General features: G+C 43.9%; 2 protein-coding genes across 2 annotated transcripts; both read left to right on the top strand.

Annotated features, from left to right (window-relative positions):
* The first annotated feature begins 1,762 nt into the window (after window positions 1-1,762).
* On the top strand, window positions 1,763-21,300 carry aclya (ATP citrate lyase a). Its single transcript, XM_037089618.1, has 28 exons — window positions 1,763-1,908; window positions 5,323-5,502; window positions 6,971-7,093; window positions 8,722-8,784; window positions 8,916-9,106; window positions 11,482-11,561; window positions 12,097-12,227; window positions 13,576-13,694; window positions 14,164-14,300; window positions 14,387-14,448; window positions 14,529-14,646; window positions 14,757-14,911; window positions 15,714-15,807; window positions 16,398-16,539; window positions 16,685-16,853; window positions 16,942-17,046; window positions 17,135-17,331; window positions 17,406-17,487; window positions 17,801-17,911; window positions 18,021-18,148; window positions 18,259-18,352; window positions 18,454-18,608; window positions 18,692-18,842; window positions 18,932-19,075; window positions 19,272-19,385; window positions 19,500-19,582; window positions 19,703-19,779; window positions 19,872-21,300. Exons 2-28 carry the CDS (start codon window positions 5,344-5,346, stop codon window positions 19,964-19,966), a joined length of 3,279 nt encoding a protein of 1,092 aa, XP_036945513.1. The 5' UTR covers window positions 1,763-1,908; window positions 5,323-5,343; the 3' UTR covers window positions 19,967-21,300.
* Window positions 21,301-22,065: 765 nt separating this feature from the next.
* LOC119014498 (kelch-like protein 11) lies at window positions 22,066-26,286 on the top strand. The gene is made up of 2 exons (XM_037089728.1): window positions 22,066-22,849; window positions 23,072-26,286. The coding sequence occupies exons 1-2, from the start codon at window positions 22,302-22,304 to the stop codon at window positions 24,654-24,656; spliced, it is 2,133 nt and encodes a 710-aa protein (XP_036945623.1). The 5' UTR covers window positions 22,066-22,301; the 3' UTR covers window positions 24,657-26,286.
* Window positions 26,287-26,321: the final 35 nt, after the last annotated feature.

Genomic DNA, 26,321 nt, shown 5'->3' with positions numbered 1-26,321 from the left:
TGATAACTGGGACAGTTTATCTGCACATGGTCATTTTCTCACAGCGCGCTCTCACAGGGGGAGGCATTAACCAGCAGAGGGCACTCATCTCCATGTAGAGCTGGTAAAGACATATAGGAAAGCCTTTTCAATGCCTTTTGTACAGTACATTAAACCCAAGTGTGCTTTATGCTTATCTTCAGAATGTGCTTCCACTCAGAACTATTCAAATATTGTGTTTTTAAACATCGTACCACTGACCGGATTGCTCCATTTGTCGGCCCTCTTCAGTTTGCCATTGCGTAAGAATCTGGCACAGTAAAAATACTGCAAACTTTATAATAGACAGTGTATCTGCCAAAAAGCCACTGTCTAGACCGCAGCCTGTAATATCTGCACTGCATTTCTTATGCATCTACCTGGTGCTTCAAGTGCAGCACACCTCTGCTCTAAATGCCTTTGTGCTTTATTTGATGGGTTTTAAAATTCCTGTATTTATTTTCAGTGTTGTAAAAAGTACCTAAAGTTCATACTTCAGTTAAAGTCAAGATGATAATTAGAATGTTATTTCAATAAAAGTCAAAGTCAGGTGTCTGATATTAAATTTACTTGAATATCAAAGGTAAGTTTTGAGCAATAGATATACTTAAGCATTTAAAGTATTTTTAGATTTTTCTCATTATCAGAATCAGTATTTTTTTTTCTAAACATTTGATAACCTGATGCTGCTTCACTGCAGCTTATAATATAAGTGGAAAGGAAAATGGTAACTAAAGTTAGAAATGTATTGTAGTGAGTAAAAAGAACAATGTTTGCATTCATAATATAGTGGAAGTATAAAGTAACAGAAAAACACACAAGTTGTACTTTTTTATACTAAATGCAAAGAATTGCAAAATTATTCTAATATTAACATTTATTTTTATAGTATGTTTATAGTATGAATAATAACAGTAATAGAGGCGTAAGGTAACATTACACACACACACGTATATACATATATATGGCGTGTTCATAACCCTCCATCACATCCTCCAAACTGAAAATAGCTGATTTAGGCCAAGGACAGGTTGAAGACCATGAACTGGAGGTCTACAAGCAGCTCTGTTGTCAAAGTGCAGGATGACTCGATGTAAAACTCGATGTGTTGGTCCGGATTTCCTCATTGGTTGCGGTCCAGATAAAAAACAAAGTCAGCCAATCAACACCAGCGGTGGGTGATTGCCCTGTTCTCTCCGGGGGTGGTGTGTGAGTGAGCTCAGTCAAGAAAGTAATGGTGCCTTCAGGGTCTCCTCGGAATGTCCTGTTTTGTTTTTGACCTAAAATCTTACACGTTACTTTGAGAAAAATGTCGAGGGCTTTTGATCCAAAATATTCATAAAAATTGAAGAAAGTGGTGGAGGAAGTATTCATATCCCGTAATAGCACGCTAACTCTAAATTTGAAGGCAGTATAGATGTTAAGGTTATCATTATTATTACTGATGCATCACTGTGAATGTAGCGTTTTACTGTGGTTGTCGGTTGTAGTTGAGATAATCGTAACTGTTTTATACAATTCCATACACTCACATTATGTTTCAGTTTTGCACATGATGACGGGTCTTCACATCTCGCACAAGTAAAACATGATTTAAATGATGATGAATGGTAAAAGATTTAGACCCTCTCCTCGCTCGGTTGTGATTATTCCAACTGTCCCTGAAGGAAGCAATAGAGCATGGTGTGGAATGAGCCAATCAGAGGCCGGCAGACATCAGCCAAGCCTATCGGCAGATGGGCGATTGAGACAAAACTCCCAGGAAGCCTCGCTCTCCGGCACCTCTGGCTCCTGGCAGGAGAGAAGCACCACCGCCGATAAAAAAGAAAATCACCTCCGACCACTGCGAACCTCCAGAGTCGTTACAGGAAAAGAAATACATAAAACGAGGTAAATTGTTTATAGTATTAGTTTATTTATTAATGTTAGCTTTAACTTTTTGTTACTACTCCCTCTAACTCCTTATCTCTCTACATGTCTGTATCTGTTCCTCAAAGATATAAAACAAGTTGAACTGCTCTGCCCACACTAAACCTGTGCATGTACAGAGGACATTTGAATGATTTGTAGTCTGACCGGTTTGAGAATGAATGAGTCATGTGGAGATCTGCAACATCAGGCAGGCTCAGTTGTTTAGGTCAGTGGGTCAAAGCAGAGACAGTAAAAAGTGAATATGAAGCTGCAAATGTAATCTTTTATGAGGTTTTTTTTCACCCAGAGATCTTCACATACCATTTCGATCCTTCCCGATACCGTTTCAGATACCTGAACTTTGTGTACGGAGCACCGAAAACAAGAGTGTGCACTGAGCAGATGTTAATAATATCATTTAGCAGGCGTGCATGTCATGTTATGGTTGTGCTTTAAGTTTATAAAAGTCACTGAAACTTATGGATATTGCTACAACAGTACATTGATACTGACAAATATTTGATATCGGCATAGATGTTGCCCGATATGCGCTGATATGAATCTTTGCAGACAGATCTTGTGTAAGAATATTTGTTTGGTACAGATTCCATCAGATGTCACACCATCAGGATTTTTACCTGTCACAGATGTATCTAATTGGCTTATATGTTATCCAATGTGTGCCGATATAAAACCTTTATATTCTCAGACATTAATATGCAGAAAAAGATGCTTAGGTTAATTTATAATCATTAATTTTCCAGCAGAGTTTACTGTTTCACTGCACCAGTGTCAGCTTGGATTATAAAGTTTATTTATATTAGTGAAAAGTGTTCGTTAACCGCATGCTTGAAGGATCACTGCAACAAAATATGTGTATATCAGTGGATAAATCAATATTTATCAATAACTGACTCCATACTATTGGTATCGGCATCAGCCCCAAAGATTGAGTTTCAGTCAGGCTCCTCCGTTTCTAATCAATAAATGAATTGCGTGGTATTAGATCGGTGCACAGACTCACAGATACAGATCCCTTATGTTTTTGATTGTATCTGAGGCATTGTGGGTAATTGTGTCTGTACTGTCTGTTTGGTTTGATTTATGCCTTGCCTGCACTGGTGCTGATTTAGATCCGTGCCTGAGTTTTGCTTCCCCCGAGCCATCCATCATCCCCCGTTTTTAAAATGTTATTGTATGTCTTCTGAACCAGAGTTACCGCTGATGTAAAGCAGTGATATTTAATACCTCTGTCAGGTCAGTTGAACAGAGAAAGTGGATGATAGATGGAACCTGGAAGATCTTTGGATAAAACATGTTTTCTCCTGGCCTGGAAGCAGCACTGTGTTGACTCAGGGACATCCATGATCAATACTGAGAAAGGTCCATGACAGTCCCATTAATCCATTTAAGAAATGGCTGCCAGAGCCGCAGTGGAAGAGCAGGGAGTCCTGTTTGAGCCGACTTCGGGGCTTTCAGCTTAATGAAGCACGTACGCCGTCCCCGCAAGGTTACGTGTTACACTGTAAATGTTAAGCTTCGACATTTTAGGGATGGTGGTCGGTGAAAGCTTTGGTACTCTATAGCCATAATAACTCAATTTTTTTCAATGCTGATGTAGATTTGAGTTAAAGAAGACTAAGTGGTAACGTTTGCCTTCTACCAGACTAACTTGTGGTTTGTGCCGCTGGTGTTGCATCAAAAATTATGCAGAAAAGAAACAGAGAAGTTGCATCAATTGCAAAAAAGACAGAATTATTTTTTGATGAGAGGTTATACTGGAAGCGATATCTTTTTAAAATTATTATTTAAATATGTGTTGAAGTGCTCTATATTCCAACAGTATTCACTATATATTGTCTTTGGTCGGTAACTCATGCGTTGTGCAGTAAACAAGAATACATTTTTTGGTATCCCTGCCCCGTTTATCCAATCAGGAGAGAGGACTCAGGACAGTACAGGATCCTCCTGTCTGCTGCTGCGTCTGATGAATACTGCAGCACGATCATTGCTATCTGCAAAACAGACAGGAAGTTAAAAAATGACGCCAACGCTAACAGCAGCATTAAAGTCCGATCAGATCAGATGGTCACTGTCATAAAATCTGTGTCATACTTTGGTTTATGATGTCCGTCGTACTTTGTGTTTAGTCTTGCTGTTAGCATGCTCACAACTCAGATAGTAACATGGAAATGCAAATATGTACTGTGAAACGGGGAAAAGTCCTGTAATGGGATGGAACTTTGGATCTCCATGGCAACAAGGCAACCCTACATGCAGTGCACGGGCCGGGCCTGTGCCAGAATCCCATTTTAAATCTTATATAAGTACATAGTGTTTGGGCCAGAGCTGGACCAAATGATAAAAGACCCAAAACTGGAGCACAGTCTGTTTCTATTATGGCGAACACAATGGGCCACGTCAGGCTCATGTATATTTGATCTGACAATTATGTCATATATGGGACAGACTTGGGCGGTGAAACCTCTGCCAAGTTATGTTTTCACTGGCGTCTGTTGGTTGGTTTGTCAGCGGTCGGTCTGTGTCGGCGCATCCTCAGAGGGAAGTCACTGTGGGGGCAAATCATTGAATATACCTGATGTTCTGTTGTGAGCTGTGTGAACTGGTTGTGAAGGATTTGACCCCATTGAGTGAAGCTAATAACCAGAGTGTAAAGTTCACCACACCTCCCTTCAGCAGTTAAATTTATAGATGCAATCTAAAGTTATTGAATTTCTTCTTTTACTTCCGTCACATTCTGCCAGGAAGGAAGAAGAGTCGATGTTATATCACTTCCTTAAGATACCTTGGTTTGTGAGGTTACCCTCTGTACGCTCTCTGCTGCAGCTCCAGTAGGAATCTGATTGTTTGAGTGGTAATAAGTGCCCATTTATCTCATTAGTGTGCAGGTCAAACAAACCCGAGTCCAACTAATCATGTTGGATTCAGCTTCGCTGGCTTCACTGTCCGTGTCTTGCTGCGTTCAGCAGGAAACACACGAAAGAAATCTGACTGTGCAGAACGATGTGAGGCCTGAATCTGCAGCTGGTCTGTAATCACATTTTCTAGCAGTGTCTCTTAATTATGCACAGTTCAGTAGAATTACAGGCAGTTTTTTTTTACCTCTGTTTTCTGATGTAATCCATGGAAAAAACAAACCGTAAAGCCGTCAATCCATCACCTGCTTACTAGACAGTTTCTGGACTGTTCTGACAGCGTGGACGTCAAAGAGGAAAAACACGTTGCCCTTTTAAAATCTTGTGCTCATGCTCACCTCTGTCCACAATTCTCGTCTGCTTTTTCCTGCCCTCAACATCTCAATATCTGCTCTGTATTCATCCACCTCACTGCTCGTCTGTATATCTCCCGACTCATCTCTCTCCATCTCATTAGGCCAGTCCAGCCCAAGCAGTCATGTCGGCCAAAGCCATCTCGGAGCAGACGGGGAAGGAGTTCCTGTACAAGTACATCTGCACATCGGCGGCTGTCCAGAACAGATTCCGCTACGCCAACGTGACGGCCGAGACAGACTTGGAGCGGCTGGCGCGAGAGCACCCGTGGCTGCTCACAGAGGTGAGGCGGGAGAAGCGGTTTGTGAAAATGAAGTAAGATTTTCTTAAGATGAGTGAACAGTTAGTTGTTGCAGCTCAGATTTATGGCCCATAAAATGCCTAAAGCGGGAGCCTCCCTTAAGCTTGTGGAAAATGATCTCCTCTTTATGGAGACAATTACTTAGGCTGGCAGCAGAGTGGTCTCTCGGCGCCTGTTAGCAGACATCGCAGGCGGCAGAGCGCTCCGGCAGCTCTGGGTGGAAGTGAAGTGTGAATTCAGAAGCAAAGAGAAGAGAAGACATGTTTACTCTGTGATTGTTTACGTGTAACAGGGAGTTCAGAGTTCAGCTGAGGTGGGATTTCTTCCACAGATAGTTCTCCAGGTACACGTCTCACCGCCCCTCCCTGCTCTTCATAGCGAAGCAGGAGCAGATAGACGGGCTGTAATAGCAGCTAATTGAATTACTCTGTGACTCATCTCGCAGAATCAAATATCACTGCACCCGTGTGTCTACCCTGGAGGTTTTTATCTGGAAGGTACGAGGAGGAAGTGGAGGGCAGATACATGGAGATATCTGCTGCTGCGGTCAAATTGATTAGGAAATTGCATTAACTTTGACCCTCCGCCCTCTTTCTTTGCTCACTGGCGAGCGCCCAGATACTAATGGGCCCGCTGTCATAAGTCATTCTCTGTATCTGACTCGCAAGTGAGAGGAAGCGGGCCGAGTCGGTGGGGGTGGGATGTGGTTTTGCGTCAGAAGGGAATGACGCGCGTGAGAGACTCCTTCTTAAATAATGTTCACCTCAGCTCTCAGGTGATGAATATAACGCCACTGAAAAGTAAATATCTGCTGTCATATGTTGGAAATGAAGATGAACGCAATGAACGAGCAGCATAAAAGCAGCACACCCAGCAGCACTTCCACTCATTGTCTTCATTAATGTATTCAAGAAAAGAACAAAAACAAATCAATCAGCAGTCAATTGGCAGTAAGCGCTTTCTGTTAAAGTCATTAATAGCATTTGACGTTTTGACTATAGTCAAATAGTAGATGATAAGTCGATCAAAAGACCATCAGTCAGTCGAAAGACAGTTTCCAGCTACTTTGATAATCCATTACTATTTTACATTTGCCAGTTCTGGCATATATATGTAAGGATTTGCTGATTTTTTTTGTTGTCATTTATGAGGGTAAATAAAGAATTTGGGCATTTTTGCACTGTTGTTTGAATAAAAGAAGTAATTTGAAGATGTCAGTTTGGGTTATAGGAACTTGTGATGAGCCTTTTTCAAACATTTCATATACTAAATGAAAATAATTGAAAGATTAATCTATAATGAACATGTCCAACTTTATTTATTCTGTTTTATACCCTTGAAATACGTATTGGTGAGAATCCAGGTAAAATGTGACACAAAATGCTCTGTAGACTCTGTAGACCCCGTGTGCATCCTGCTCAAACCGACCATGTTTATCTTTCTCCTCTAGAGGCTGGTGGTGAAGCCGGACCAGCTGATCAAGAGGCGAGGGAAGCTGGGCCTGGTGGGCGTCAACCTGGACCTGAATGGCGTCAGAGAATGGCTGAAGCCCCGCCTCATGAAAGAGACGACAGTATGTCATCCACCCTCTTGGGCCAATTACCTCCACCCCACCCCTCTCTTGGAGAGTGTGCACTTTGTTAGACACTCCTTCGATCAATATTACCCCAGTGCTTTATTCAGATCTTTCTCCTGCTGCCCTTTCCTTCACCCTCCCGCGAGTTTAGCGTGGAGGCATTTGGTTGGTGTTGCCTGATGTATGTTTGCTTAAACAGCCGCCTCATTGCTGAGGGGTTCAGTATCAGTCTGCTGGTAGTAAATCAGTCCAGTCAGCTGAAGCGGGTGCTGCTACTGAATAAACAGTCGGTCCATCTATCCAGTCAGCATAAGCACAGCGCGGGGCATCCATCACAGTGCCACTGAGACGCTGCTGTGCCTCATAAACCAAGACGCAAGTTATGGAGACACTAGGATGGCTCATAAAGCAGTGAAGAAGAGAGAGTGTGTGTGTGTGTTTGCGTGTGTGTTTGGCAGCAGTGAGGTTGCGTAGACGTATCTCTTCACAGATGAGATGAAACCGTCACCAGCAGCCAGCGGCAGTAAATAAGAATGAATAGAGCCACATCTGTATTGTGGACAGTCAGGACAATGTTCGTCTTTATTGTCCTCCTAAAGATTGGAAGTAATTAATTAGTCAAAACACTAACAAAGATATTCATGCAGCACTTTGATTTACGATGAAATTAATGACTTTCGTGTCAGGTGCAGCTGTTTAACCTGCTAGTTTAGTGAAAATGTTAGCAGACAGTGTTCTGAGCAGACTCTGTCTTGTTTAGTGTAATTCCCTAAAACCGGATAAGTTGCATGGTAGAAATGTGTAACCTAATGCACCATGTTGTTATTGTAATAGGTAAGAGAGCTGTTGCATCATGAATTTCTAGCGTGTTGCCACCTGCTTCTAAGTGTCTTGACTGACTGCTTGTTACTGCCGGTCTGCTTGTTTGGTTTGTGAGCTGTGAGCTTATCTGAGAGAAATCATGAGGGTGGAACTGTTAGAGGAGCAAGTGTAGAGAACTGTGGCTGTGATGAGTTTATTATCAGCATCAGTTTATACTTCACATATCCCGTCTCTGTTTCTTTTCTTCCTTTATGTTACTCACACGTAGCTCGCTGCTGTTCTTTGCTGCTGCAGTGTCTCACTAAAGCAAATGACTTATTCATATTTTGTGTGATCACGTTACCACAAGTGGTCAAATTGAATAATTTGCATGAAAATCGCATTCAAGACGTGAAAGGTTTTCTTCTTCATTTATCTGAGCCCCTTGTGGGTTTTTTCAGTCAGACGGGCTTTCTTTTTTTTTCCTCCGCCCGTCATCAACCTCCCTTTTTGTTTTCACTCCTCAAAATGGCAGCTCCCTCTCGACCTCTTTATTAATTCGTCCTGTGCTCTCCGGCTGGCTGCTCTCAGCCGGTCCCTGGTTACTCTGTGCCCGCTGGCCTTTAATGGAGGAACGATGACAGCCTCGTCAAATGAGCTGTGGCTGTGTTAGCGGGGGCTTGCCTGGAGTCATTCATCGCGACTTTTTTTTTCTTTTTCCTTCTTCTCAACCGGTCTGTTTTTTCCCCTACAAAACATCTCATCACTTGTGGCCCTGTGTTTCTTTTATGTGTGAAGCATTTTGTTTTCTTGATGATCCTCAGGTGGGAAAAGCAAAAGGCGTTCTCAAAAACTTCCTCATCGAGCCATTCGTCGCCCATAAGCAGGTAAAGCACTCGTTCCACAGCTATTCTGTGATCAGCCCTCAGTTTTTTAGATTCCTTATTTGGCAGTGATAAAACCCAGATGTGAAATAAACAGACATTCATGAACAACACTTTAATGGTCCATTGTTCAGGAGGAGGAGTTCTACGTGTGCATCTACGCCACACGAGAGGGAGACTACGTGCTGTTTCACCACGAGGGAGGGGTGGATGTGGGAGACGTGGATGCCAAGGCGAAGAAGCTGCTAATTAGGGTGGATGAAAAGATCAGTGAAGACTCTGTGAAGAAAGAGCTGCTGACCCACGTCCCCAACGACAAGAAACCGTAAGTAGATGAGAAAAGTATTCGGAGTGTGACAATGATTTGCTGTCCCACTCAGTCGGTCATGATTTGGGACAGTTATTGCAGCAATAAACTACTAAAAATGAACCAAAAAAGACAGTGTGCACTTTCCATTACACAATTGAACTTCTGCCCAACAGAGAAAAACAAAAGCATTACACAAATGAAGTAAGAGAAAGCACTTTGATATTGGCAGTAAACGCAGGAGGAGCAGGACGAGACGGGTGGAGGGGTTTCCATTAGACAAATGACAAACTCCCTCCTCTCCCTCGCCTGTCTTCCATCAGCCTCCACCCCCGTCCTGTTTTACTCCACAGTCACATTCAGAGCACGTCCATCTATTTTGATGGCTATGACGCGGCGGCTCACCCCTGCCAAACCTCTCCTATCCATCACTGTAGTATTGTTTTTGTGACGGCAGCTTCTGGTCCGGCTCACTGTCTTGGCTGACATTGAAGAAGCTGCCCCAGAAATCACTCTGCCAACCCGAGCTGGCCTCCCTCGCCCCCATACACTCTCCTCCTCTCTCCTGGATCAAAAACAAGAACGGCACTTGGCCAGTTTTCCTGCCCTGCCTTCAGAGGCAGGCATGGGAAGCTGAGTCACCCAAGGGTTTTTTTTCGGTCACAGTTTTCCCCCTACGGGCCAGTCGGGGTCCTGACAGCCCGCCGACAAGGTTCCAAAGGCTCCGAGCTGCCTGCACAACTGACAGACAGGACAGACGAGAGAAAAATACTCCTCCCCCTCTCCAACTCCTCCACCTCCTCCCAACAACCCCCCACTCCTCGCTGCTCTGTTTTGACATGTGAAGGAGGAAGTAAATTAGATTTTTCCTTCTATACAGCAAAGCTAATTTACAGGTGAAATTTTTCATGTCCAGCTCAGCCGTAACAATCCATCAATATTATCGCCTGTAGTCTGTCATGCTTTTAATGATATGGAATTATAATGGCCGTGTTGTTCTTGTTTTTGTTTGGAGCTGCCAGCCAGGCGCAAATTGCACAGCGAAATTCAAGGTTCATGCAGGTGGTAGTTTTTGATGTGCGTGTGTGTGTGAGTGTGATTCATCAGCACGATTGTGCCTGGAAAAAAACCAAGAAACACAGGAAAGCAGCAGAGCGTATACAGCAATCGGCTACGGCTAGAAGATGTTTCAACTTATTTAAGTCTTAATCAGCAGAATTCTGATTTAGAAGCATAATTTTTTAAACATAAGTTACATCTTAGTTAAATTTAATATGTGGGTTCTCATACCAAAATACATCGTCTTGTGCTAAGGTGCAGGAAAATCTTGAAAATGCCCCTGGAAATGCTTGAAAGGCGACTGAACTTGACAATAGAAAAGGTGTTGGAACCCTGACAAATTATAAATGAATTACCTTTGACTTCAGCTTCTTTGTTTTTGATTGTAGGGGAACTCTGTGAGTTAGGCAGATAAAGGGAACTCCTGCTGTATTTGGATTAATCTCAATAATTTAAGTGAGGGCTTCATTCCATTACTGTGGATTATTTGATTCCCTGCTCAGTAACCATGGTAACTGGCAAGCTTAATTTAGCTGTGTATCGAAGAATTACCTTACGGGCAGAAACGGACTCCCAAAAGACAGACCTGACGCAAGTGACGAAGGCACTTGGAGGAACTGCGTTCAGACCTTTTTCTCACAATGTGACCGAGCAGGAGTCTGCGAGTGTTTAGTTACAAAGACTGTATTGATTGAAAATAAATGCTTTACAGGTCAAAATGAAAAACAGTACACACAGTCACAAAATGATATAATCAATCCAGATAAAAATAAACGGCAAAAATAAAAATAATAAAACTACTTCAGTGTAAGACGAGAGGGATAAAAGCCAGACCAACAACAGAATTACTTCCTAAAAGAGTCATTTTTGATGAGGGACTTAAAGAAGGAGCTGACTTTTAAGTTCCTCAGGCAGGGAGCTCCATGTTAGGCTGTATTAAGTACATCTAACACTAGTTATAACCAACCAAACTATGACACGTCTATTCCTCAACAACCCAGTGGATGAAGGTGCCCAGAAGTTATCCACTGGATCAATGGATGAATGAAATCTGAGGGACCTGAAGATAACATGCCAATTAAAGTTAATTCCTGTTTTATTTGTGTTCATTTATGGTTTGAGCCTTTTTTATAAGAAGTGTTAACATAAGTAAAGTATTTAAAATTGTAGATATTGATCTAGAGCCTTGAACAAAGTAGATGTCATGATCTGCCTTGATGGAAGACCCTCCTGGGGTCCAAACTACCACCTGTGTCCCAGAGCGTCCTAGTATGATTAACCAGACTGCTACAGTCGTCAAAGACTCGAGTGTCACGTGCTGAATCTCTCCGCAGGGTCCTGGCCAGCTTCATCGTCGGGCTCTTCAACCTGTATGAGGACCTGTTCTTCACATACCTGGAGATCAATCCACTGGGTATGTCAGTCGTTTCTCTAACATCCCGTGTACCTTGACGTGAGATGTCCGAACAAGCAATCGTTAAGGAAGCGCTTACACTTTAATCCAGCACAGGTTCATGAATATGTTATCAGATTATGAAATTGGACATCAAAAGGAAATTAGAAATGAAAACACTGATGCATAATGAAACATCATCTTGAATCCAAGTTGATTCTGCCACATTTTCAACACCGAGGGAGGAAAGCAGTAAATAATTCATACACTTGCCGTTTGATGAAGGCAGCATGTGTTTATAATGGAGTAATTGGGCAGCAGTACATGCCCTGTGGCAGCTGTTCCTGTGGATGTAGCATGGCTGCTGAGACTGGCTCCCCCTTCTTTTGATGTCCCACCACTTCCTCCTCATCTTCACTCTCCTTCCACCTCCTGCAGGGACAGCAGGAAGGCCGTGGTCACCTGTGCCCGAACACGGCTTATTTAAAGCTTAGCAGTGAATCTCAGCATGTGGGTGTATAGATCTTAACGCTCGCTGTTTCCCATCTTCTCTCAGTGGTCACAAAAGATGGCGTATACGTGCTGGACATGGCAGCCAAGATCGATGCCACAGCTGACTACATCTGCAAGGCCAAGTGGGGCGACGTGGAGTTCCCTCCACCCTTCGGCAGGGAGGCTTATCCCGAGGTGAGGGAGGACCGAGGGGGGAAAATGAATCAGATTTCATTTTGTCAGCATCGAAGCTGCTGTTGTTCTCCAAAGAGGGGAAAAAGCTTGAGTTGAGTGGGAAGCAAATTGAGCAAACTGGCAATCTTGGAGATAAATCATTTTAAATTAGATTGTCATTAAGTGTAGAGTGGAAAATGTCAGTGTTATAGAACAACAAATTAGATTTGATCACAGACAATTTACCGTTAAATGAATGGATTCAGACTTCATGTAGCGCCCTCACATGAGACATAAACTGTTTAAGTTAAGATATGTCTGCCTGAAGAAGATCGACTTTCCTTCCTCTCTTCATCTTTATTCTTTCTCTTCCTTCCTCCTCGTCCTCCTCCTCCAGCTCCAGCAAATAAGAAATCACTTTTTACATTCTGATTAAATGCTTCGGGGCTTGTAAACACACGTATCAGATTATTTTATTTGGCATCCATGTAAATAATAGATAATGAAGTTTGAATCTCTAATCACATTGATTATAATTGGCCCGAAGAAACATTTTCTATGTAACCATGACTCCTGGGATTACTGTCAATTTCTGCGCCGTAGCAGCTCATGTCACAGCTGGCCCAGTTGAATTAATGAGGCAGGGCTTCCAACACACAGCTGTTAATCAGCCTTTATGACTCATCGTGGAGGGATATGGAGACATCCTCTGGAGACATCCTCAAGTAAAGGTCGTCTGGGCAGAAACCTGTGGATAAAGTCTCAGAGAATGAGATGAAGGAGATGCTTTGTTAGAAAATATCTCATCTGTTGTTCATTTTTTTTATAGAAACTAAAGCTTAAGTAACATTAAACGTCTGTAGTATGGAGGGATTTTAATGTCAACATCCTAAATCACCTGCATGTTAGAGCTCAGTAATAACCCTGACGCTGGTGAAATTAAAGAAACTAGTTTGTGAAGTGGACTTCTATTTTTGGCTGCTGCCTGGAGATGCTTGTCGGAGACAGACTGTCTGTGTACCAGGCGAGCTCTAATTGGACTGCTGTGAGACTGCAGTGGAGACGAGGGACAGCGGGTGCCTTTTGATTGGGGGCTTTTTTACTCTCAGCCACCAGCTGTGGCCCCAACTGTCAGCAACAACCACTGATGCACATCCCATCCACTGTCACTCGTCGTGTTTATACAATATTTCAAGTGAATAGCTCTTCAAAAATCAACGCAAGCGCAGGCGATCACTTGTGGACATAAGGAGAGGTGCTCATGAAAACTCCTGCACTGATTAAGGCAAAAAAAACCCACACACATGCCTCTTCCTGCCTCTGGAGCATTTATAAAACCTCTCATCTCTTTGTTGACCTTCTCTCTCAGGAGGCTTACATTGCCGACCTTGATGCCAAGAGTGGTGCCAGCCTGAAACTGACCCTGCTTAACCCCCGAGGCAGGATCTGGACCATGGTGGCTGGAGGAGGTGCCTCAGTGGTGTACAGGTAAGATACCAAAGGACCAAACTCCCTAAAACAAAAGCCTGAATACATTTATTTCCTCACTATATTGACTATACATCATTGGGTTCAGTGTTAAGAGAGCACGCCTGTGACGTAGTAGACTGATGGTGCAGCAGCTCACTCTGCCTGCTCAGCTGCCTGCTAAATTTGATTCTTAGATGTTGCCACTTTAGTGAGCGTCTGGAGGAATGAGCGTCTGTCAGGGGTTCAACAGCGTGACATGCAGACACATCAGCCATGACTAATTATTCCCTGTGTGCACTGTTAAGTTGCGTCTGTTTGCATAATAAAAGCACATCTTCCCACGTCTGTTCTGAATAAATACTGCACTGTAAAGTTCATCTAGCTTTTCTTGAATTATGTTATTTATTAGAGCTGTAAATCAAATCTACCTGCTGTTGTTTCTATCCCATTTTCTCCTGTGTTGATGACTAATCTAAAACTCTTCCAGCGACACAATCTGTGACCTGGGTGGCGTTGATGAGCTGGCCAATTACGGGGAGTATTCGGGAGCTCCAAGTGAACAGCAGACCTACGACTACGCCAAGACAATCCTGTCTCTGATGACCAGGGAGAAACACAGAGACGGTAAGAAAACCGCTCCTTCAAATCTTTTATGTGTTCTTGAAGTCATTTGTTTTTTTCTGAAATTATGTTTCTGTCATGTTTTCCAGGAAAGGTTTTGATCATCGGGGGAAGCATCGCAAACTTCACAAATGTTGCCGCAACATTTAAGGTAGAGCATCACATCACATCCCTGTAATATTGCTTACTCAATGTCTAGTTTTTCACAGAGTATATCGTCTTCTCTGCTAGGGGATCGTTCGAGCTATCAGAGACTATCAGGTGCCACTGAAGGAGCACGAGGTCACCATTTTTGTCCGTCGTGGAGGCCCCAACTACCAGGAAGGTCTCAGGGTGATGGGAGAAGTTGGTATGTTGTACTTCTATCCATATCTCCTAAGTCTGAAAGCATGTTTCGAGTGCATATTTTAACTGCAGACACCTGCTGAGTCATAATGTGGTTCTGCTGGCTTTCCTCAGGCAAGACCACTGGGATCCCCATCCACGTCTTTGGCACAGAAACTCACATGACAGCCATTGTTGGCATGGCACTGGGCCACCGGCCAATCCCCAACCTGCCTCCTGTTGCTGCTCACACTGCCAACTTCCTCCTCAACTCCAGCGGCAGCACATCGGTATGACACACCCAGAGTCCACGGAGACAGATAGGCTGTCGTGATGTTGTGCCGGCTCACTGTGCGGTGCTTTTACATCATCGGCCTCCACCAGTGCTGTGGAGTGGTTTAGTGAGCAGCAGACCTGCATGCCACAGGCCCCGTTTCATTTACTGTCTCATCCTTTTAGTGAGCGAGATTGCCAGAAGCCCAGCGGCTCTTTTGTGTAAGAGGGGCATTGTGCACTGCTCTCACTCAGACAGTTGTGTGACCGCAGTCGGTAACGCACTGCGACTGCCCCGAGGCGTCCATTAAGACTGTGCAGTGCCTGGGCTTTCAGGAAAGTCTGTGTGAGCATATACATGCATGTACTTGCTTGAATAGTGCAGGTAGATTTACGATATATAAGAGAAATTGAATATTTAAGTATACACAGACACACTGTACAATATGTAGCAGTAATAACAGTAAAACAAGAAATACAAAATAAAGGTCATAAACAACAAACATGCACTTGTATGACATTATATAGTATTATACAGTTTTTTTAGAATTAAGAGACTCACTCTAAATGCTTAGCTTAATGCATTGAAATCCATTTTGAATCAAAAACACTATAAGATGTGTGCAAATGTTTACAAAATAATGAGGCTACCCCGCCCTTTTATCAAGCCTCTAAAATAGAAAGGATCACTGTTTTTTTGCCAGTCAAAGCAGATTAAATCTCAACAGAGCCGTCCTCATTATTACATATCCTTTTTCAAATATGCAAAGCAGAATAAAATAAAGATGAGTCTATTTTTGTGTGTGTGTCTTTTTACAGACCCCAGCATCCAGCAGAACTGCCTCCTTCTCTGAAAACAAAGCCAAAGTTGAGAGCTCACCAGCCAAGAAGCCCAAAACTGGAGCTCCTATCGGTGAGATCAAACACTCACTTCAATGGGGAATCTTTGCACTGTGACTGCTAAGGGACTGGACGTGTTTTCATGCATGGCTCCACTGCTGGACACTGTGATAGGCAGATGGATAGAAGCCTTGCGATCACGCATGGTCGAGTTTAGGTATTATAGCTCCCCCCTTGGACAGCAGGAGGACCTTGCAATCCAAACTCACTAAAATGGAAGCTCAGTGTGGTGATTTACGATCAGACGCACACAAACCTAATCCAGTAGATCTCAAAGATCAGCAATGTCTTTATTCATTTTCGTTCGTGGGATTTATGATTGAGCTAGTTGGCAGTAGGGTTTTTATCGTGCTTTATCAGTGTACTTTAGGAATCTTATCAAAGGCTATGAAGGCCTCATTGACCTGTTTGTTTTCATGTCAGTGTTCATCATGTCAGTTTTAAGATGTCCGAAATATCATTAAATAAAAATGTGTTTTCTTCACGATTTGTGTAAACTCGTAGAAAGTTAGTTTTTTGTAAATGCATGCAGAGGAAACTGAGGAGGAAATGCGTTTTTAGTGATCTGGTATTAAGTTTCTATCTGTAACTTTTTCCCTGTAGCCAAAGCAACGACCCTCTTCAGCAAACACACCAAGTCCATAGTGTGGGGCATGCAGACTCGGGCGGTACAGGGCATGATGGACTTTGACTACGTCTGCTCCAGAGTTGAGCCGTCTGTGGCAGCCATGGTCTACCCGTTCACGTAAGTGCTGTCTGCCCTCCCTCTTAAGCCTGAATCTGCTCCGTCCTGCTGTCAGTGTAATGGATCTTCATTGTGCATTTAATGCAATATAAACCTCCTAAGTAAATGGAGTCGTTTCACTGTGTAATGAATGAATGCCTTGCAGTGGAGACCACAAACAGAAGTTCTACTGGGGCCATAAAGAGGTCCTCATCCCTGTGTATAAGAACATGAGCGACGCCATGAAGAAGCACCCGGATGTGGACGTGCTCATCAGCTTTGCATCTCTGCGTTCAGCCTTCGATAGCACCATGGAGACCATGCAGTACCCACAGGTGAATGCGCCCTCATCTTGTACCATCTGCAGGTTACGTAACAGCTGGAAAAACTTAAAGTTAAGCCTTTCTGTTCAAATGCTTTCAGATTCGCACCATTGCCATCATTGCTGAAGGAATCCCTGAAGCCCACACCAGGAAGATCATCAAGGCCGCAGATGAGAAGGGTGTGACGATCATCGGACCAGCAACCGTTAGTCTTGCTTCACTTCTCATTTGATTTATCACCATGTCCCTTTGTGTTCTTTTACCTGAAAAAATCTGTGTGTGTTAATGTCCAGGTTGGAGGAATCAAGCCAGGCTGCTTCAAGATCGGGAACACCGGAGGCATGCTGGACAACATCCTCGCCTCAAAGCTCTATCGCCCCGGCAGCGTGGCCTATGTGTCTCGCTCAGGCGGCATGTCCAACGAGCTCAACAACATCATCTCCCGCACCACCGATGGTGTTTTTGAAGGTGTGGCCATCGGTGGAGACAGGTCTGTACGTCTCTTATCAGCAGTATGTAAACATGCGGTTGTGAATTGGTGTGTAATTTTACACTCTTCTGCAGATACCCAGGCTCTGTGTTTACTGACCATGTGCTGCGCTACCAAGACACCCCAGGAGTGAAGATGATCGTCGTCCTGGGAGAGGTGAGGAATAAATCCTGCAGCTTTCACTTTGACTACATTGATTGTTTTGCTTATTGTGATGCATTGCAGGAGTATCTTTTTTTTAATCTAGACTGGATCTTTTTTTTTAATGCAAATTTAAAAAATACTGTACTGGATGTGTCATCGTAAATTTTTACTACAGAAAAAAAAAACATTGATCCAAAGCTTTTGTGTATGTAGACACACATTTTTGATTAACCTAAAAATATTAATTTCCCTAAAATCAGTACAATCTAAGATAAAAGGCAGCTATTAATTTGCTTCCTCCTGAATCTGCCTCTGCTTTCGACAGATTGGAGGCACAGAGGAGTACAAGATCTGCGAGGCTATTAAAAAGGGCCGGATTACAAAGCCGGTGGTGTGCTGGTGTATTGGCACCTGTGCCACCATGTTCTCCTCAGAGGTAAGAGTGTATATTACTGCATTTCAGGCACTGTTAGGCAGCTGCATAATGAGACATTCAAGAGATTAATGACGTTTGCGACCCATGTTGCACCTTTCCCCCCCCTCAGGTTCAGTTCGGCCATGCAGGAGCTTGTGCCAACCAGGCGTCTGAGACAGCGGTAGCTAAGAACTCAGCTCTGAAGGAGGCCGGTGCCTTCGTCCCCAAGAGCTTTGATGAGCTGGGAGACATCATTAGGTCAGTGCAGAGTGGCATATCCATTTCTTCAGTTAATTATGCCAGTTTGAATTCCTTTATGACGGCATGTTTAGATGAGTTTGTTGGTATTGTTTGTGTTATCCCTGCAGCTCCGTCTATGACGACCTCGTTGCCAAAGGAGTTATCCAGCCAGCCGAAGAGATGCCTCCTCCCACTGTACCAATGGATTACTCCTGGGCACGAGTGAGTATTCCTCAATACAAATCAAGCTTTTAGGTGCCTGATGGAAAAAAAAGTACATGGACTGAAAACCTTTCTTCTTCTTGTAACTTTTTGCCTTGCAGGAGCTGGGTCTGATCCGTAAGCCCGCTTCCTTCATGACCAGTATCTGTGACGAGAGGGGCCAGGAGCTCATCTACGCAGGCATGCCCATCACCGAGGTCTTCAAGTCGGAGATAGGCCTGGGAGGAACTCTGGGGCTTCTGTGGTTCCAGAGGAGGTTAGCCTCTTAACCCGGTGGTTGCAGTTGAATGATTGCTCAAGCGTTCGTCAGATTACCACTGTTTCCCTCTTGGTGCACAGGTTGCCGAGATATGCCTGCCAGTTCATCGAGATGTGCCTGATGGTGACTGCCGATCACGGCCCTGCTGTCTCCGGTGCCCACAACACCATCGTCTGTGCCCGAGCGGGCAAAGATCTCATCTCCAGCCTCACCTCTGGCCTCCTCACCATCGTAAGATGCTTAAACATCTGATTGATGTGCTCGATGTACTGACCAGTCCGCTATGAGCATGTCTTATTTTCCTTGTTGTCACTTCTCAGGGTGATCGCTTTGGAGGTGCTCTGGATGCTGCAGCAAAGCAGTTCAGCAAGGCATTTGACAGCGGCATGCTGCCCATGGAGTTTGTCAACAAGATGAAGAAGGATGGGAAGCTGATCATGGGCATTGGACACAGAGTCAAATCGGTGAGTGCACTGGCTCCTTAACATGTAGAGAGAGTGGACAATAGAATGAGCTTTTAAATCAAAGTTGGGATGTTTTTTGTAAAAACATAACATAAAATAACACAGGGGAAAAGAGCTCTGCCACACTGCCAGTGTTTCTTTAGGGTAGGAAATATCCTAAATCCTGAATATAAGGAAATGTTCTTTGCTCTCCCAGATCAACAACCCAGACATGAGAGTCCAGATCCTGAAGGACTTTGTGAAGCAGCACTTCCCCTCCACCCAGCTGCTGGACTACGCTCTAGATGTGGAGAAAATCACCACATCCAAAGTAAGATTAATTACTTCATCCTATCATTCAGCACCTTTTGCTAAATAGTGACCTGCTCCATTTTTTAAATAACATGATCCTCTTTTTCCCTGTTTGCTTGTTTTGTTGTATTAGAAACCAAACTTGATCCTGAATGTGGACGGCTTCATTGGTGTGGCCTTCGTGGACTTGCTCAGGACTTGTGGTGGTTTTACTCGGTGAGCCACACTGGTCATCTTTTAATTTAATATCAACATGTTTATGTGCATAATAAGCAGTGTTTGCCAACAGTGAGTGCACCCATTTTTTATCATCGTTGTCTACCATGCACATCACAGGGATGAAGCCGATGAGTTTGTGGAAATCGGAGCTCTGAATGGCATCTTTGTCCTGGGCCGCAGCATGGGATTCATCGGTGAGTCGCTTCCCTGCACAGACACGTGATTGCTATGATGACATGCGTTCACCTCGCATTACAACCAGTCCCTCCTTTTCACATCTCCTTAGGACACTACCTGGACCAGAAGAGGCTGAAGCAGGGTCTCTATCGCCACCCCTGGGATGACATCTCCTACGTGCTCCCAGAACACATGTCCATGTAACCAGAGGGACTAAACCGCAGCCCCTCCTCAACTGTCCACGCCCGTACTGTGATATGTCACCCCGAAAATGTGGCATAATAAGGGAAGATGTTACTAATAATATAGCTGTAAATTCCAAATATTTGAAAGAAAGAATAAAGATTGTTTTTAGTTTTGGAAACCTTTTAGTGCTGCAGCTCTGTGAATATTAGTAAAAACCTGCTAAACTGTGAAGCTCGAGGCAGACTGAGATGAATCATGTATACGGATGAGGGATTAAAGATGGATTATTCAACTCTTGCCCATCGCAACTCTCGTGGCTCGTGAAAACACTGTTGTTTACTCCCCAGATATTACATCCACGTTGTATTAACCAAGCATGTGTGTCCAAGACTGTCGTGTCTCTGTGCAGCTCTCTTCATCGTGCCACTTGAGAATCATGAGCTTGCTACGCTGGGCAAAACATGTAGTGCAATAATGCCTAAAACCTGAGAACATACTGTAGATCAGAGCTTTATTTATGTATAGGTGTGTTTTTAAAAGTTAACATTTAATGGTATGAGAATGTCGTAGTTTGGATTTTTTTCTCTGTTTTTGACACAGTGGTAGAATTGAAGCATCAGTCTGCTTACTGTGGCCAAGGGGACCATTATTAAGTCATTCCTGGAAAAGTTATCACCGGGAAATATTCTTCCTCAGTCTGTGGAACATGTGGGAGCATTTTTCTTTTTGCCATAAATCCCAGGATACAGTTATTGTGACATCTTCTATGAGAGATTAGTTATGAAACAATGAATTATTCACTGTTTTTTAAAGGTCTACTTCTGCACTAATCTGATAACTGTAAAATGAATTATTGTTGTAATATTTCTGCTTCGGAGACAGCAAATAATTTACGCAGTTAAATGCCATAATTTCTTTTTTTATATTTTCATATATTTTTACATAATTAATGTGTTTGGTCTTCATAGTTGTTGAATTACTGGAGATTGTTCCATCTTGTTTCATTTGTCTGTTAGAGTTGACACATTTCAGATCTTGTGTATCCAATTCTTCTCAAAATTAAGACCAATGTGCTATTTAGACTCTCTAATTCTTTGTTTAATTTCAAAGTCATACATTTTCCAACAGTTCACAAGGTCCAAATGAAAATGTACGGCAGCCGTCATCGGTGTCTTCTTTCATGTGAATGTTACAAAACTAGGAAAAAATCCTCTGGACAACCAGAAACTTCACCAGTGTTGTCGCAAAGTTTATGTTTTTAACTGTTTCGATGTGAAATCAACGTGCCTCTATGGATTTGTTGTATGTGGACAACTGTGTAATTGAGTAAAATAAAATGTAATGTAACAATACTGTGTGTGTGTGTGTGTGATATGTTATCTCTCAAAATATTATCGACCCTTGACCAGATTACATGAGTTAGGGTTGGGTCACTTCTTACATTAAGGGACTTTGATATTTTTGCAATCTGTGCACACTCATCATCTTCCACTCTTCAGACTCACTCCAGCTGTTCAGGTGAATGTAAACATGCTTCAGATGCTCTTTAACTGTGGTGAAAATGAAAGTCACCAATATGAATATGGAGAAAGGAATAAATAGCTCAATGAATTAACTTTTGAATTGTTCAATGAATGAACAAGAGAATTTGTTTATTGAGCTTGTTCTGGTTAAAATGTATTTCCCAAAACTACATAATGAACCTTTAAGTAGGCTACAGTAGTTGAGTAAATGTCACAGTCCACCCCTATATTGTACCTATAGCCCACGTGGTGTACATACATACAAAGGGATGTGAGGCTGAGGTTGTATTACAGGCTGGAGTGCTTCGACCTTCCCCTGCAGGGTGAAAACAGGCATGTCAGGTTTCTCCTCATGTGCACAGCTCAGCACCGGGCACTCACTCCCAACGACGTCACGTCAACGACGCGGTTACGCCTTTTTCCCACTGCGCATGTCAGAAGGTCTAACTGTTTACCGAACTGAAGTCGGTTCCTCATTCGTTGTTTCCAGACGATTCATCCACTTTGACGAAAGAGGAAGTGCTAAATACTACGTTTTTAGCTTTTAAATGAATTGTAGCTGATATAAAATATTACACAAAGGCTAGCTGTTTATTTGCTTTACGTTTATTGTTATATGTTATACCTGACATATTTTTTTATAAAATTAGCACGACATTAAAATATTTGGTTTACGTTCAGACTAAAATACTCAATTTAAAACAGAAGAATAAATATATACATATAAGTTTTTCGCCTATGCTAACATTGACACGTTCTCCGTTAAGTCCCGGATATCACCGTCGAATAGGAAACGTACTTCACCGCCGCGCTCTGTTTTGACTCCATGTATGTGTGGCTGCGTATGTCGCCTCCTCTCCTTCACTAGTTTACTTCATTTCCCACCACTGCTAACCTCCAGCGCCGGCAGCAGAATGGCAGCAGCTGCCCCCAACCCGGAGGACTCCGCCAGGAGCAGTGGTAGCAGCGGCACCAGCACACCCAGCGCCCTCGCCGGAGACGGGGACGCGGAAGAGACCGAGGACTTCACGTCCTCCTCCCACTGCTCGGAGCTGTCTCGGCGGCAGAACGAGCAGAGGAAGCAGGGCTTGTTCTGCGACGTGACGCTGGCCTTCAGCAGCGGGGTGGCCGCCGGGAGCGTTCAGAGCTGTGAGTTTTCAGCACACAGGTCCGTTCTCGCCGCGGCCACCGATTATTTCACCCCTCTGCTGGGAGGACAGTTCTCCGAGTCCTTGTCCGGACGGGTAGAGATGAAGGAATGGAGCTCAGAGCTGGGGCCGGACCCAGACACGGTGGAGAGTGTCATCCAGTATATGTACACGGGAGAAATACGCGTTAGCACCTGCAATGTACATGAAGTGCTGGAGCTAGCTGACAGGTAAGATCTATTTACAATCACATCTCTCTCTCTATGTGTGCGTGTGTGTGTGTGTGTGTGTGTGTGAGAGAGAGAAGGGGAGACAGTGATTTTGACAGTCAAAGCATGAGGCCTTCAGCTGCTCCTCTGTCGTCTTAAAGTGCTGTTTTTGTGCTCTGCTCTGCCCAAAACCAGAGCACTCTTCTCTGCTCCTGACATCCTGTGTTGTGTCTTCTCTGTTAGGTTTCTCCTGCTGCAGCTGAAGGATTTCTGTGGTGAGTTTCTCAAGAAGAAGCTGAGCCTGACCAACTGTGTGGCGGTGCACAGTCTAGCCCACATGTACACCTTGGACCAGCTGGCTCTGCGGGCTGCAGACATGATCCGCCGCAACTTCCACAAAGTAATCCAGGATGATGAGTTCTACACGCTGCCCTTTCACCTGGTCCGCGACTGGCTGTCTGACGCAGAGATCACAGTTGATTCTGAGGAGGTTCTATTTGAGGCTGTGGTGAAGTGGGTGCAGAAGAACTCTGAGGAACGAAGCCGCTACTTCGAGGAGCTGTTCCGTCTCCTGAGGCTGCCCCAAATCAAGCCCACCTACCTGACCAGGGTGGTAAAAAATGAGAGGCTGGTGGCCGCCAATGAGGCCTGTCTCCGGCTGGTGTCAGAGGCAGTGGAAGGCCACGCTATCCGCTTTGAGAACCTCAAGTCGGCCGATATGGAGTTCTGGTCTTCCCACATGGCCTCCTTTCAGCCTCGCTTTGGCCAGAACATGGATGTTATCATGGTTGTAGGCGGTGTTTCAGAGGGAGGGGACTACCTGAGCGAGTGTGTAGGCTACTTCATTTACGAGGACCGCTGGGTCAACCTGCCGCACATCCACAACCACCTTGACGGCCACGCCATCGCTGCCACAGAGTCCCACGTCTACGTGGCTGGTTCTATGGAACCAGGCTTTGCTAAGACAGTCGAACGTTACAATCCCAACCGCAACACCTGGGAGCAGGTGAGCAACTTGACCACACGAAAGCATTCCTTTGGCCTCACCTGTATTAAGGATATACTGTACAGCATCGGTGGCCACGGGAACTTCAGTCCAGGTTTCAAAGATGTCAGTGTGTACGAGCCTGAGCAGGACAAGTGGCACAATCTGGAGTCTGCTCCTAAAATTCTGCGGGATGTGAAGGCTGTAAGTGTGGAGGACCGCTATGTGTACGTCACAGCACGCACACCTGTCGACACAGATAATGAGGATGGACTGAAGACGGTGACCACTCGCTACGACTCAGAGAGCCGCCAGTGGCAAGATGTTGACTCCCTGCCCCTTATTGACAACTACTGCATCTTCCAAATGGCGGTGGCCTCGACCAACTTCTACCACACGGCTTCCTGCTGCCCCAAGAGCTACACAGTGAGGGATGAGGTTGCTAAGCAGAAGATCAGTGTGCGCATCTCTGATGAGATCCTGGAGAGCCTGCCGCCGGAGGTTACCAGCATTGAGGGTGCAGCTATCTGCCACTTCGACGAGGACGTCTTCATCATCGGAGGCTGGAAGAACAGTGACGATGTGGACAAGCAGTACCGCAAGGAGGCGTACCGCTACTGTGCTGAGAGAAAGCGCTGGATGCTGCTGCCGCCCATGCCTCAGCCTCGCTGCAGAGCCACTGCATGCCATGTCCGCATCCCCTACCGTTTCCTGTATGGCTGCCAGCGCTACCCCATGCCCCAGAACCTGGCCCGCCAGCGAGATCGCATGCAGCAGATGCAGCAGCTTCACCGACGCACACTCACCCTGCGCCGGCAGCTCCAGTCGCAGATAGAGTGCTGAGCAAGTCGGCTCAGTCCCAGAACTACACAGCCACCATTCATCTACCCACACTCATACATTACATGATGCAGTGGGTCTCGTGTTGCTCTCATACTGGATTCCATTAAACCTGAACCCTGTGCCATCGGCTCTCATGCTGTCTTGTGTTAATGGCTGATTTGTCGAAAGCCATGAAATGTGTAAGCAGGTTTGTGCTGACCAGCTGGTGATATGTCGGGAGGGATGTGGCGAATGTAAACATGTGAATAAGAGTGTTATATATCAGCCAACGACTGAATATCCTTTTGTCAAGTATGTTGGTATAAATGCTGTTTATCTGTTTGTACATAGATAGTATAAAGCTGTATATGTAAACACATATATGGATATTTTACATTCCTTTATTGTATGCTCGTACCGAGAAGGCGACGTGATATTAATATTTACTGCATTCCTACATTCAATTTAACTTAATGAAGCCTCATTCCATAGTAACACTGTGACAATCGCCTCATGAAACACCTGTTTAGAAGTCTAACTCACTCACAAAAGACCTGTATCATAATCTCCCTGTTAGAGTGGCTCTCCTTGTTAATGTGCAGCCTCAATGTGTACATGTGAATTGATTCAGAAAGGCTGTTAATCTTAAAATCTTGTAGAGTAGTTTGCTTCTAGATCGCACTTCCCCTTCAACAGCTGTGCTGAGTATCCTTCTGTAGTTTTTGTTGCTCATTGAACACCTGAAACTAATAATCTTTCTCTGGTTTTTGAACAGGTGAAATGATGAGGGGAGTGTCACGTTGAAAAGATGTTATTAGATGTAATGAAAACATTCCTCTTAAGTTATCTTAATGGTAAGGCATTACTTTCGGCCGCTGCATCAAGCACCAATCATCGGCAGTGGCTCAATCATTCCTTTCTTTTGCACTTTGGCAGTCTGTTGCTCAATGTGTTTTTATTAATTCTAGTAAAATACATACAAATGTGTACATGTGTATGTGAGGGGGTGTGTATGATTTGTGTTTGCAGAGCAGAGCTTCTCTTAAACTGCACTTTTTAACATCTAATTATTTGCGAAGTCTTACATAATAAGCATAGGGATTTAATTTGCAACTGCACTTTGACTTTCCTGTTTTGTTTGTTTCATATCAGACAAGGTGATTGTATTTTGGAAATGCTTTTGTTTTATCCAGCGTCCAGCCAATAAGATTTGATCTTCTTTAAAAAACAAAACAAAACATGTTACCATTATTTGTGGATTTGTTTCCAACATTAAATGTCTTGTAAAACTTGTCTTTATTGTACTTCTCTTCCAGCTGGGTGTATATTTGAGATCTGTTATGTTGTGCTGTCGTGTCCTGTCGCTCTCCAAAGAGACTAAGAAATGAGGGGAGAGGGAATCAGACTAAAAAAGGGATTATTGTGACTGACATTCAGAAAGTCCCACTGTCCTTAACAGAAAAGAGGTTGCAGAGCATAGAAATGATATTCATTTCCACTTTATGACCAACATACGTAATTAGGCCTGCAAATATTAAGTGGAATAAGCTATGTAATTTGCTTCGCATGTGATATTCTGACATTGTGTCCTTATCTTGGATGTAAGAAATGCTAATGTCATCACTTGCAATTAAAGATGTTTTGTAAGACAGATGGTTGTACACTTAGTTTATTGTCTATATTATT

Source organism: Acanthopagrus latus, chromosome 23 (genome assembly GCF_904848185.1).
Source record: "Acanthopagrus latus isolate v.2019 chromosome 23, fAcaLat1.1, whole genome shotgun sequence".
NCBI lineage: Eukaryota > Metazoa > Chordata > Actinopteri > Spariformes > Sparidae > Acanthopagrus > Acanthopagrus latus.
The sequence above is the reverse complement of the archived record's forward strand: the minus strand, read 5'-3'. Positions and strand labels throughout refer to the sequence as shown.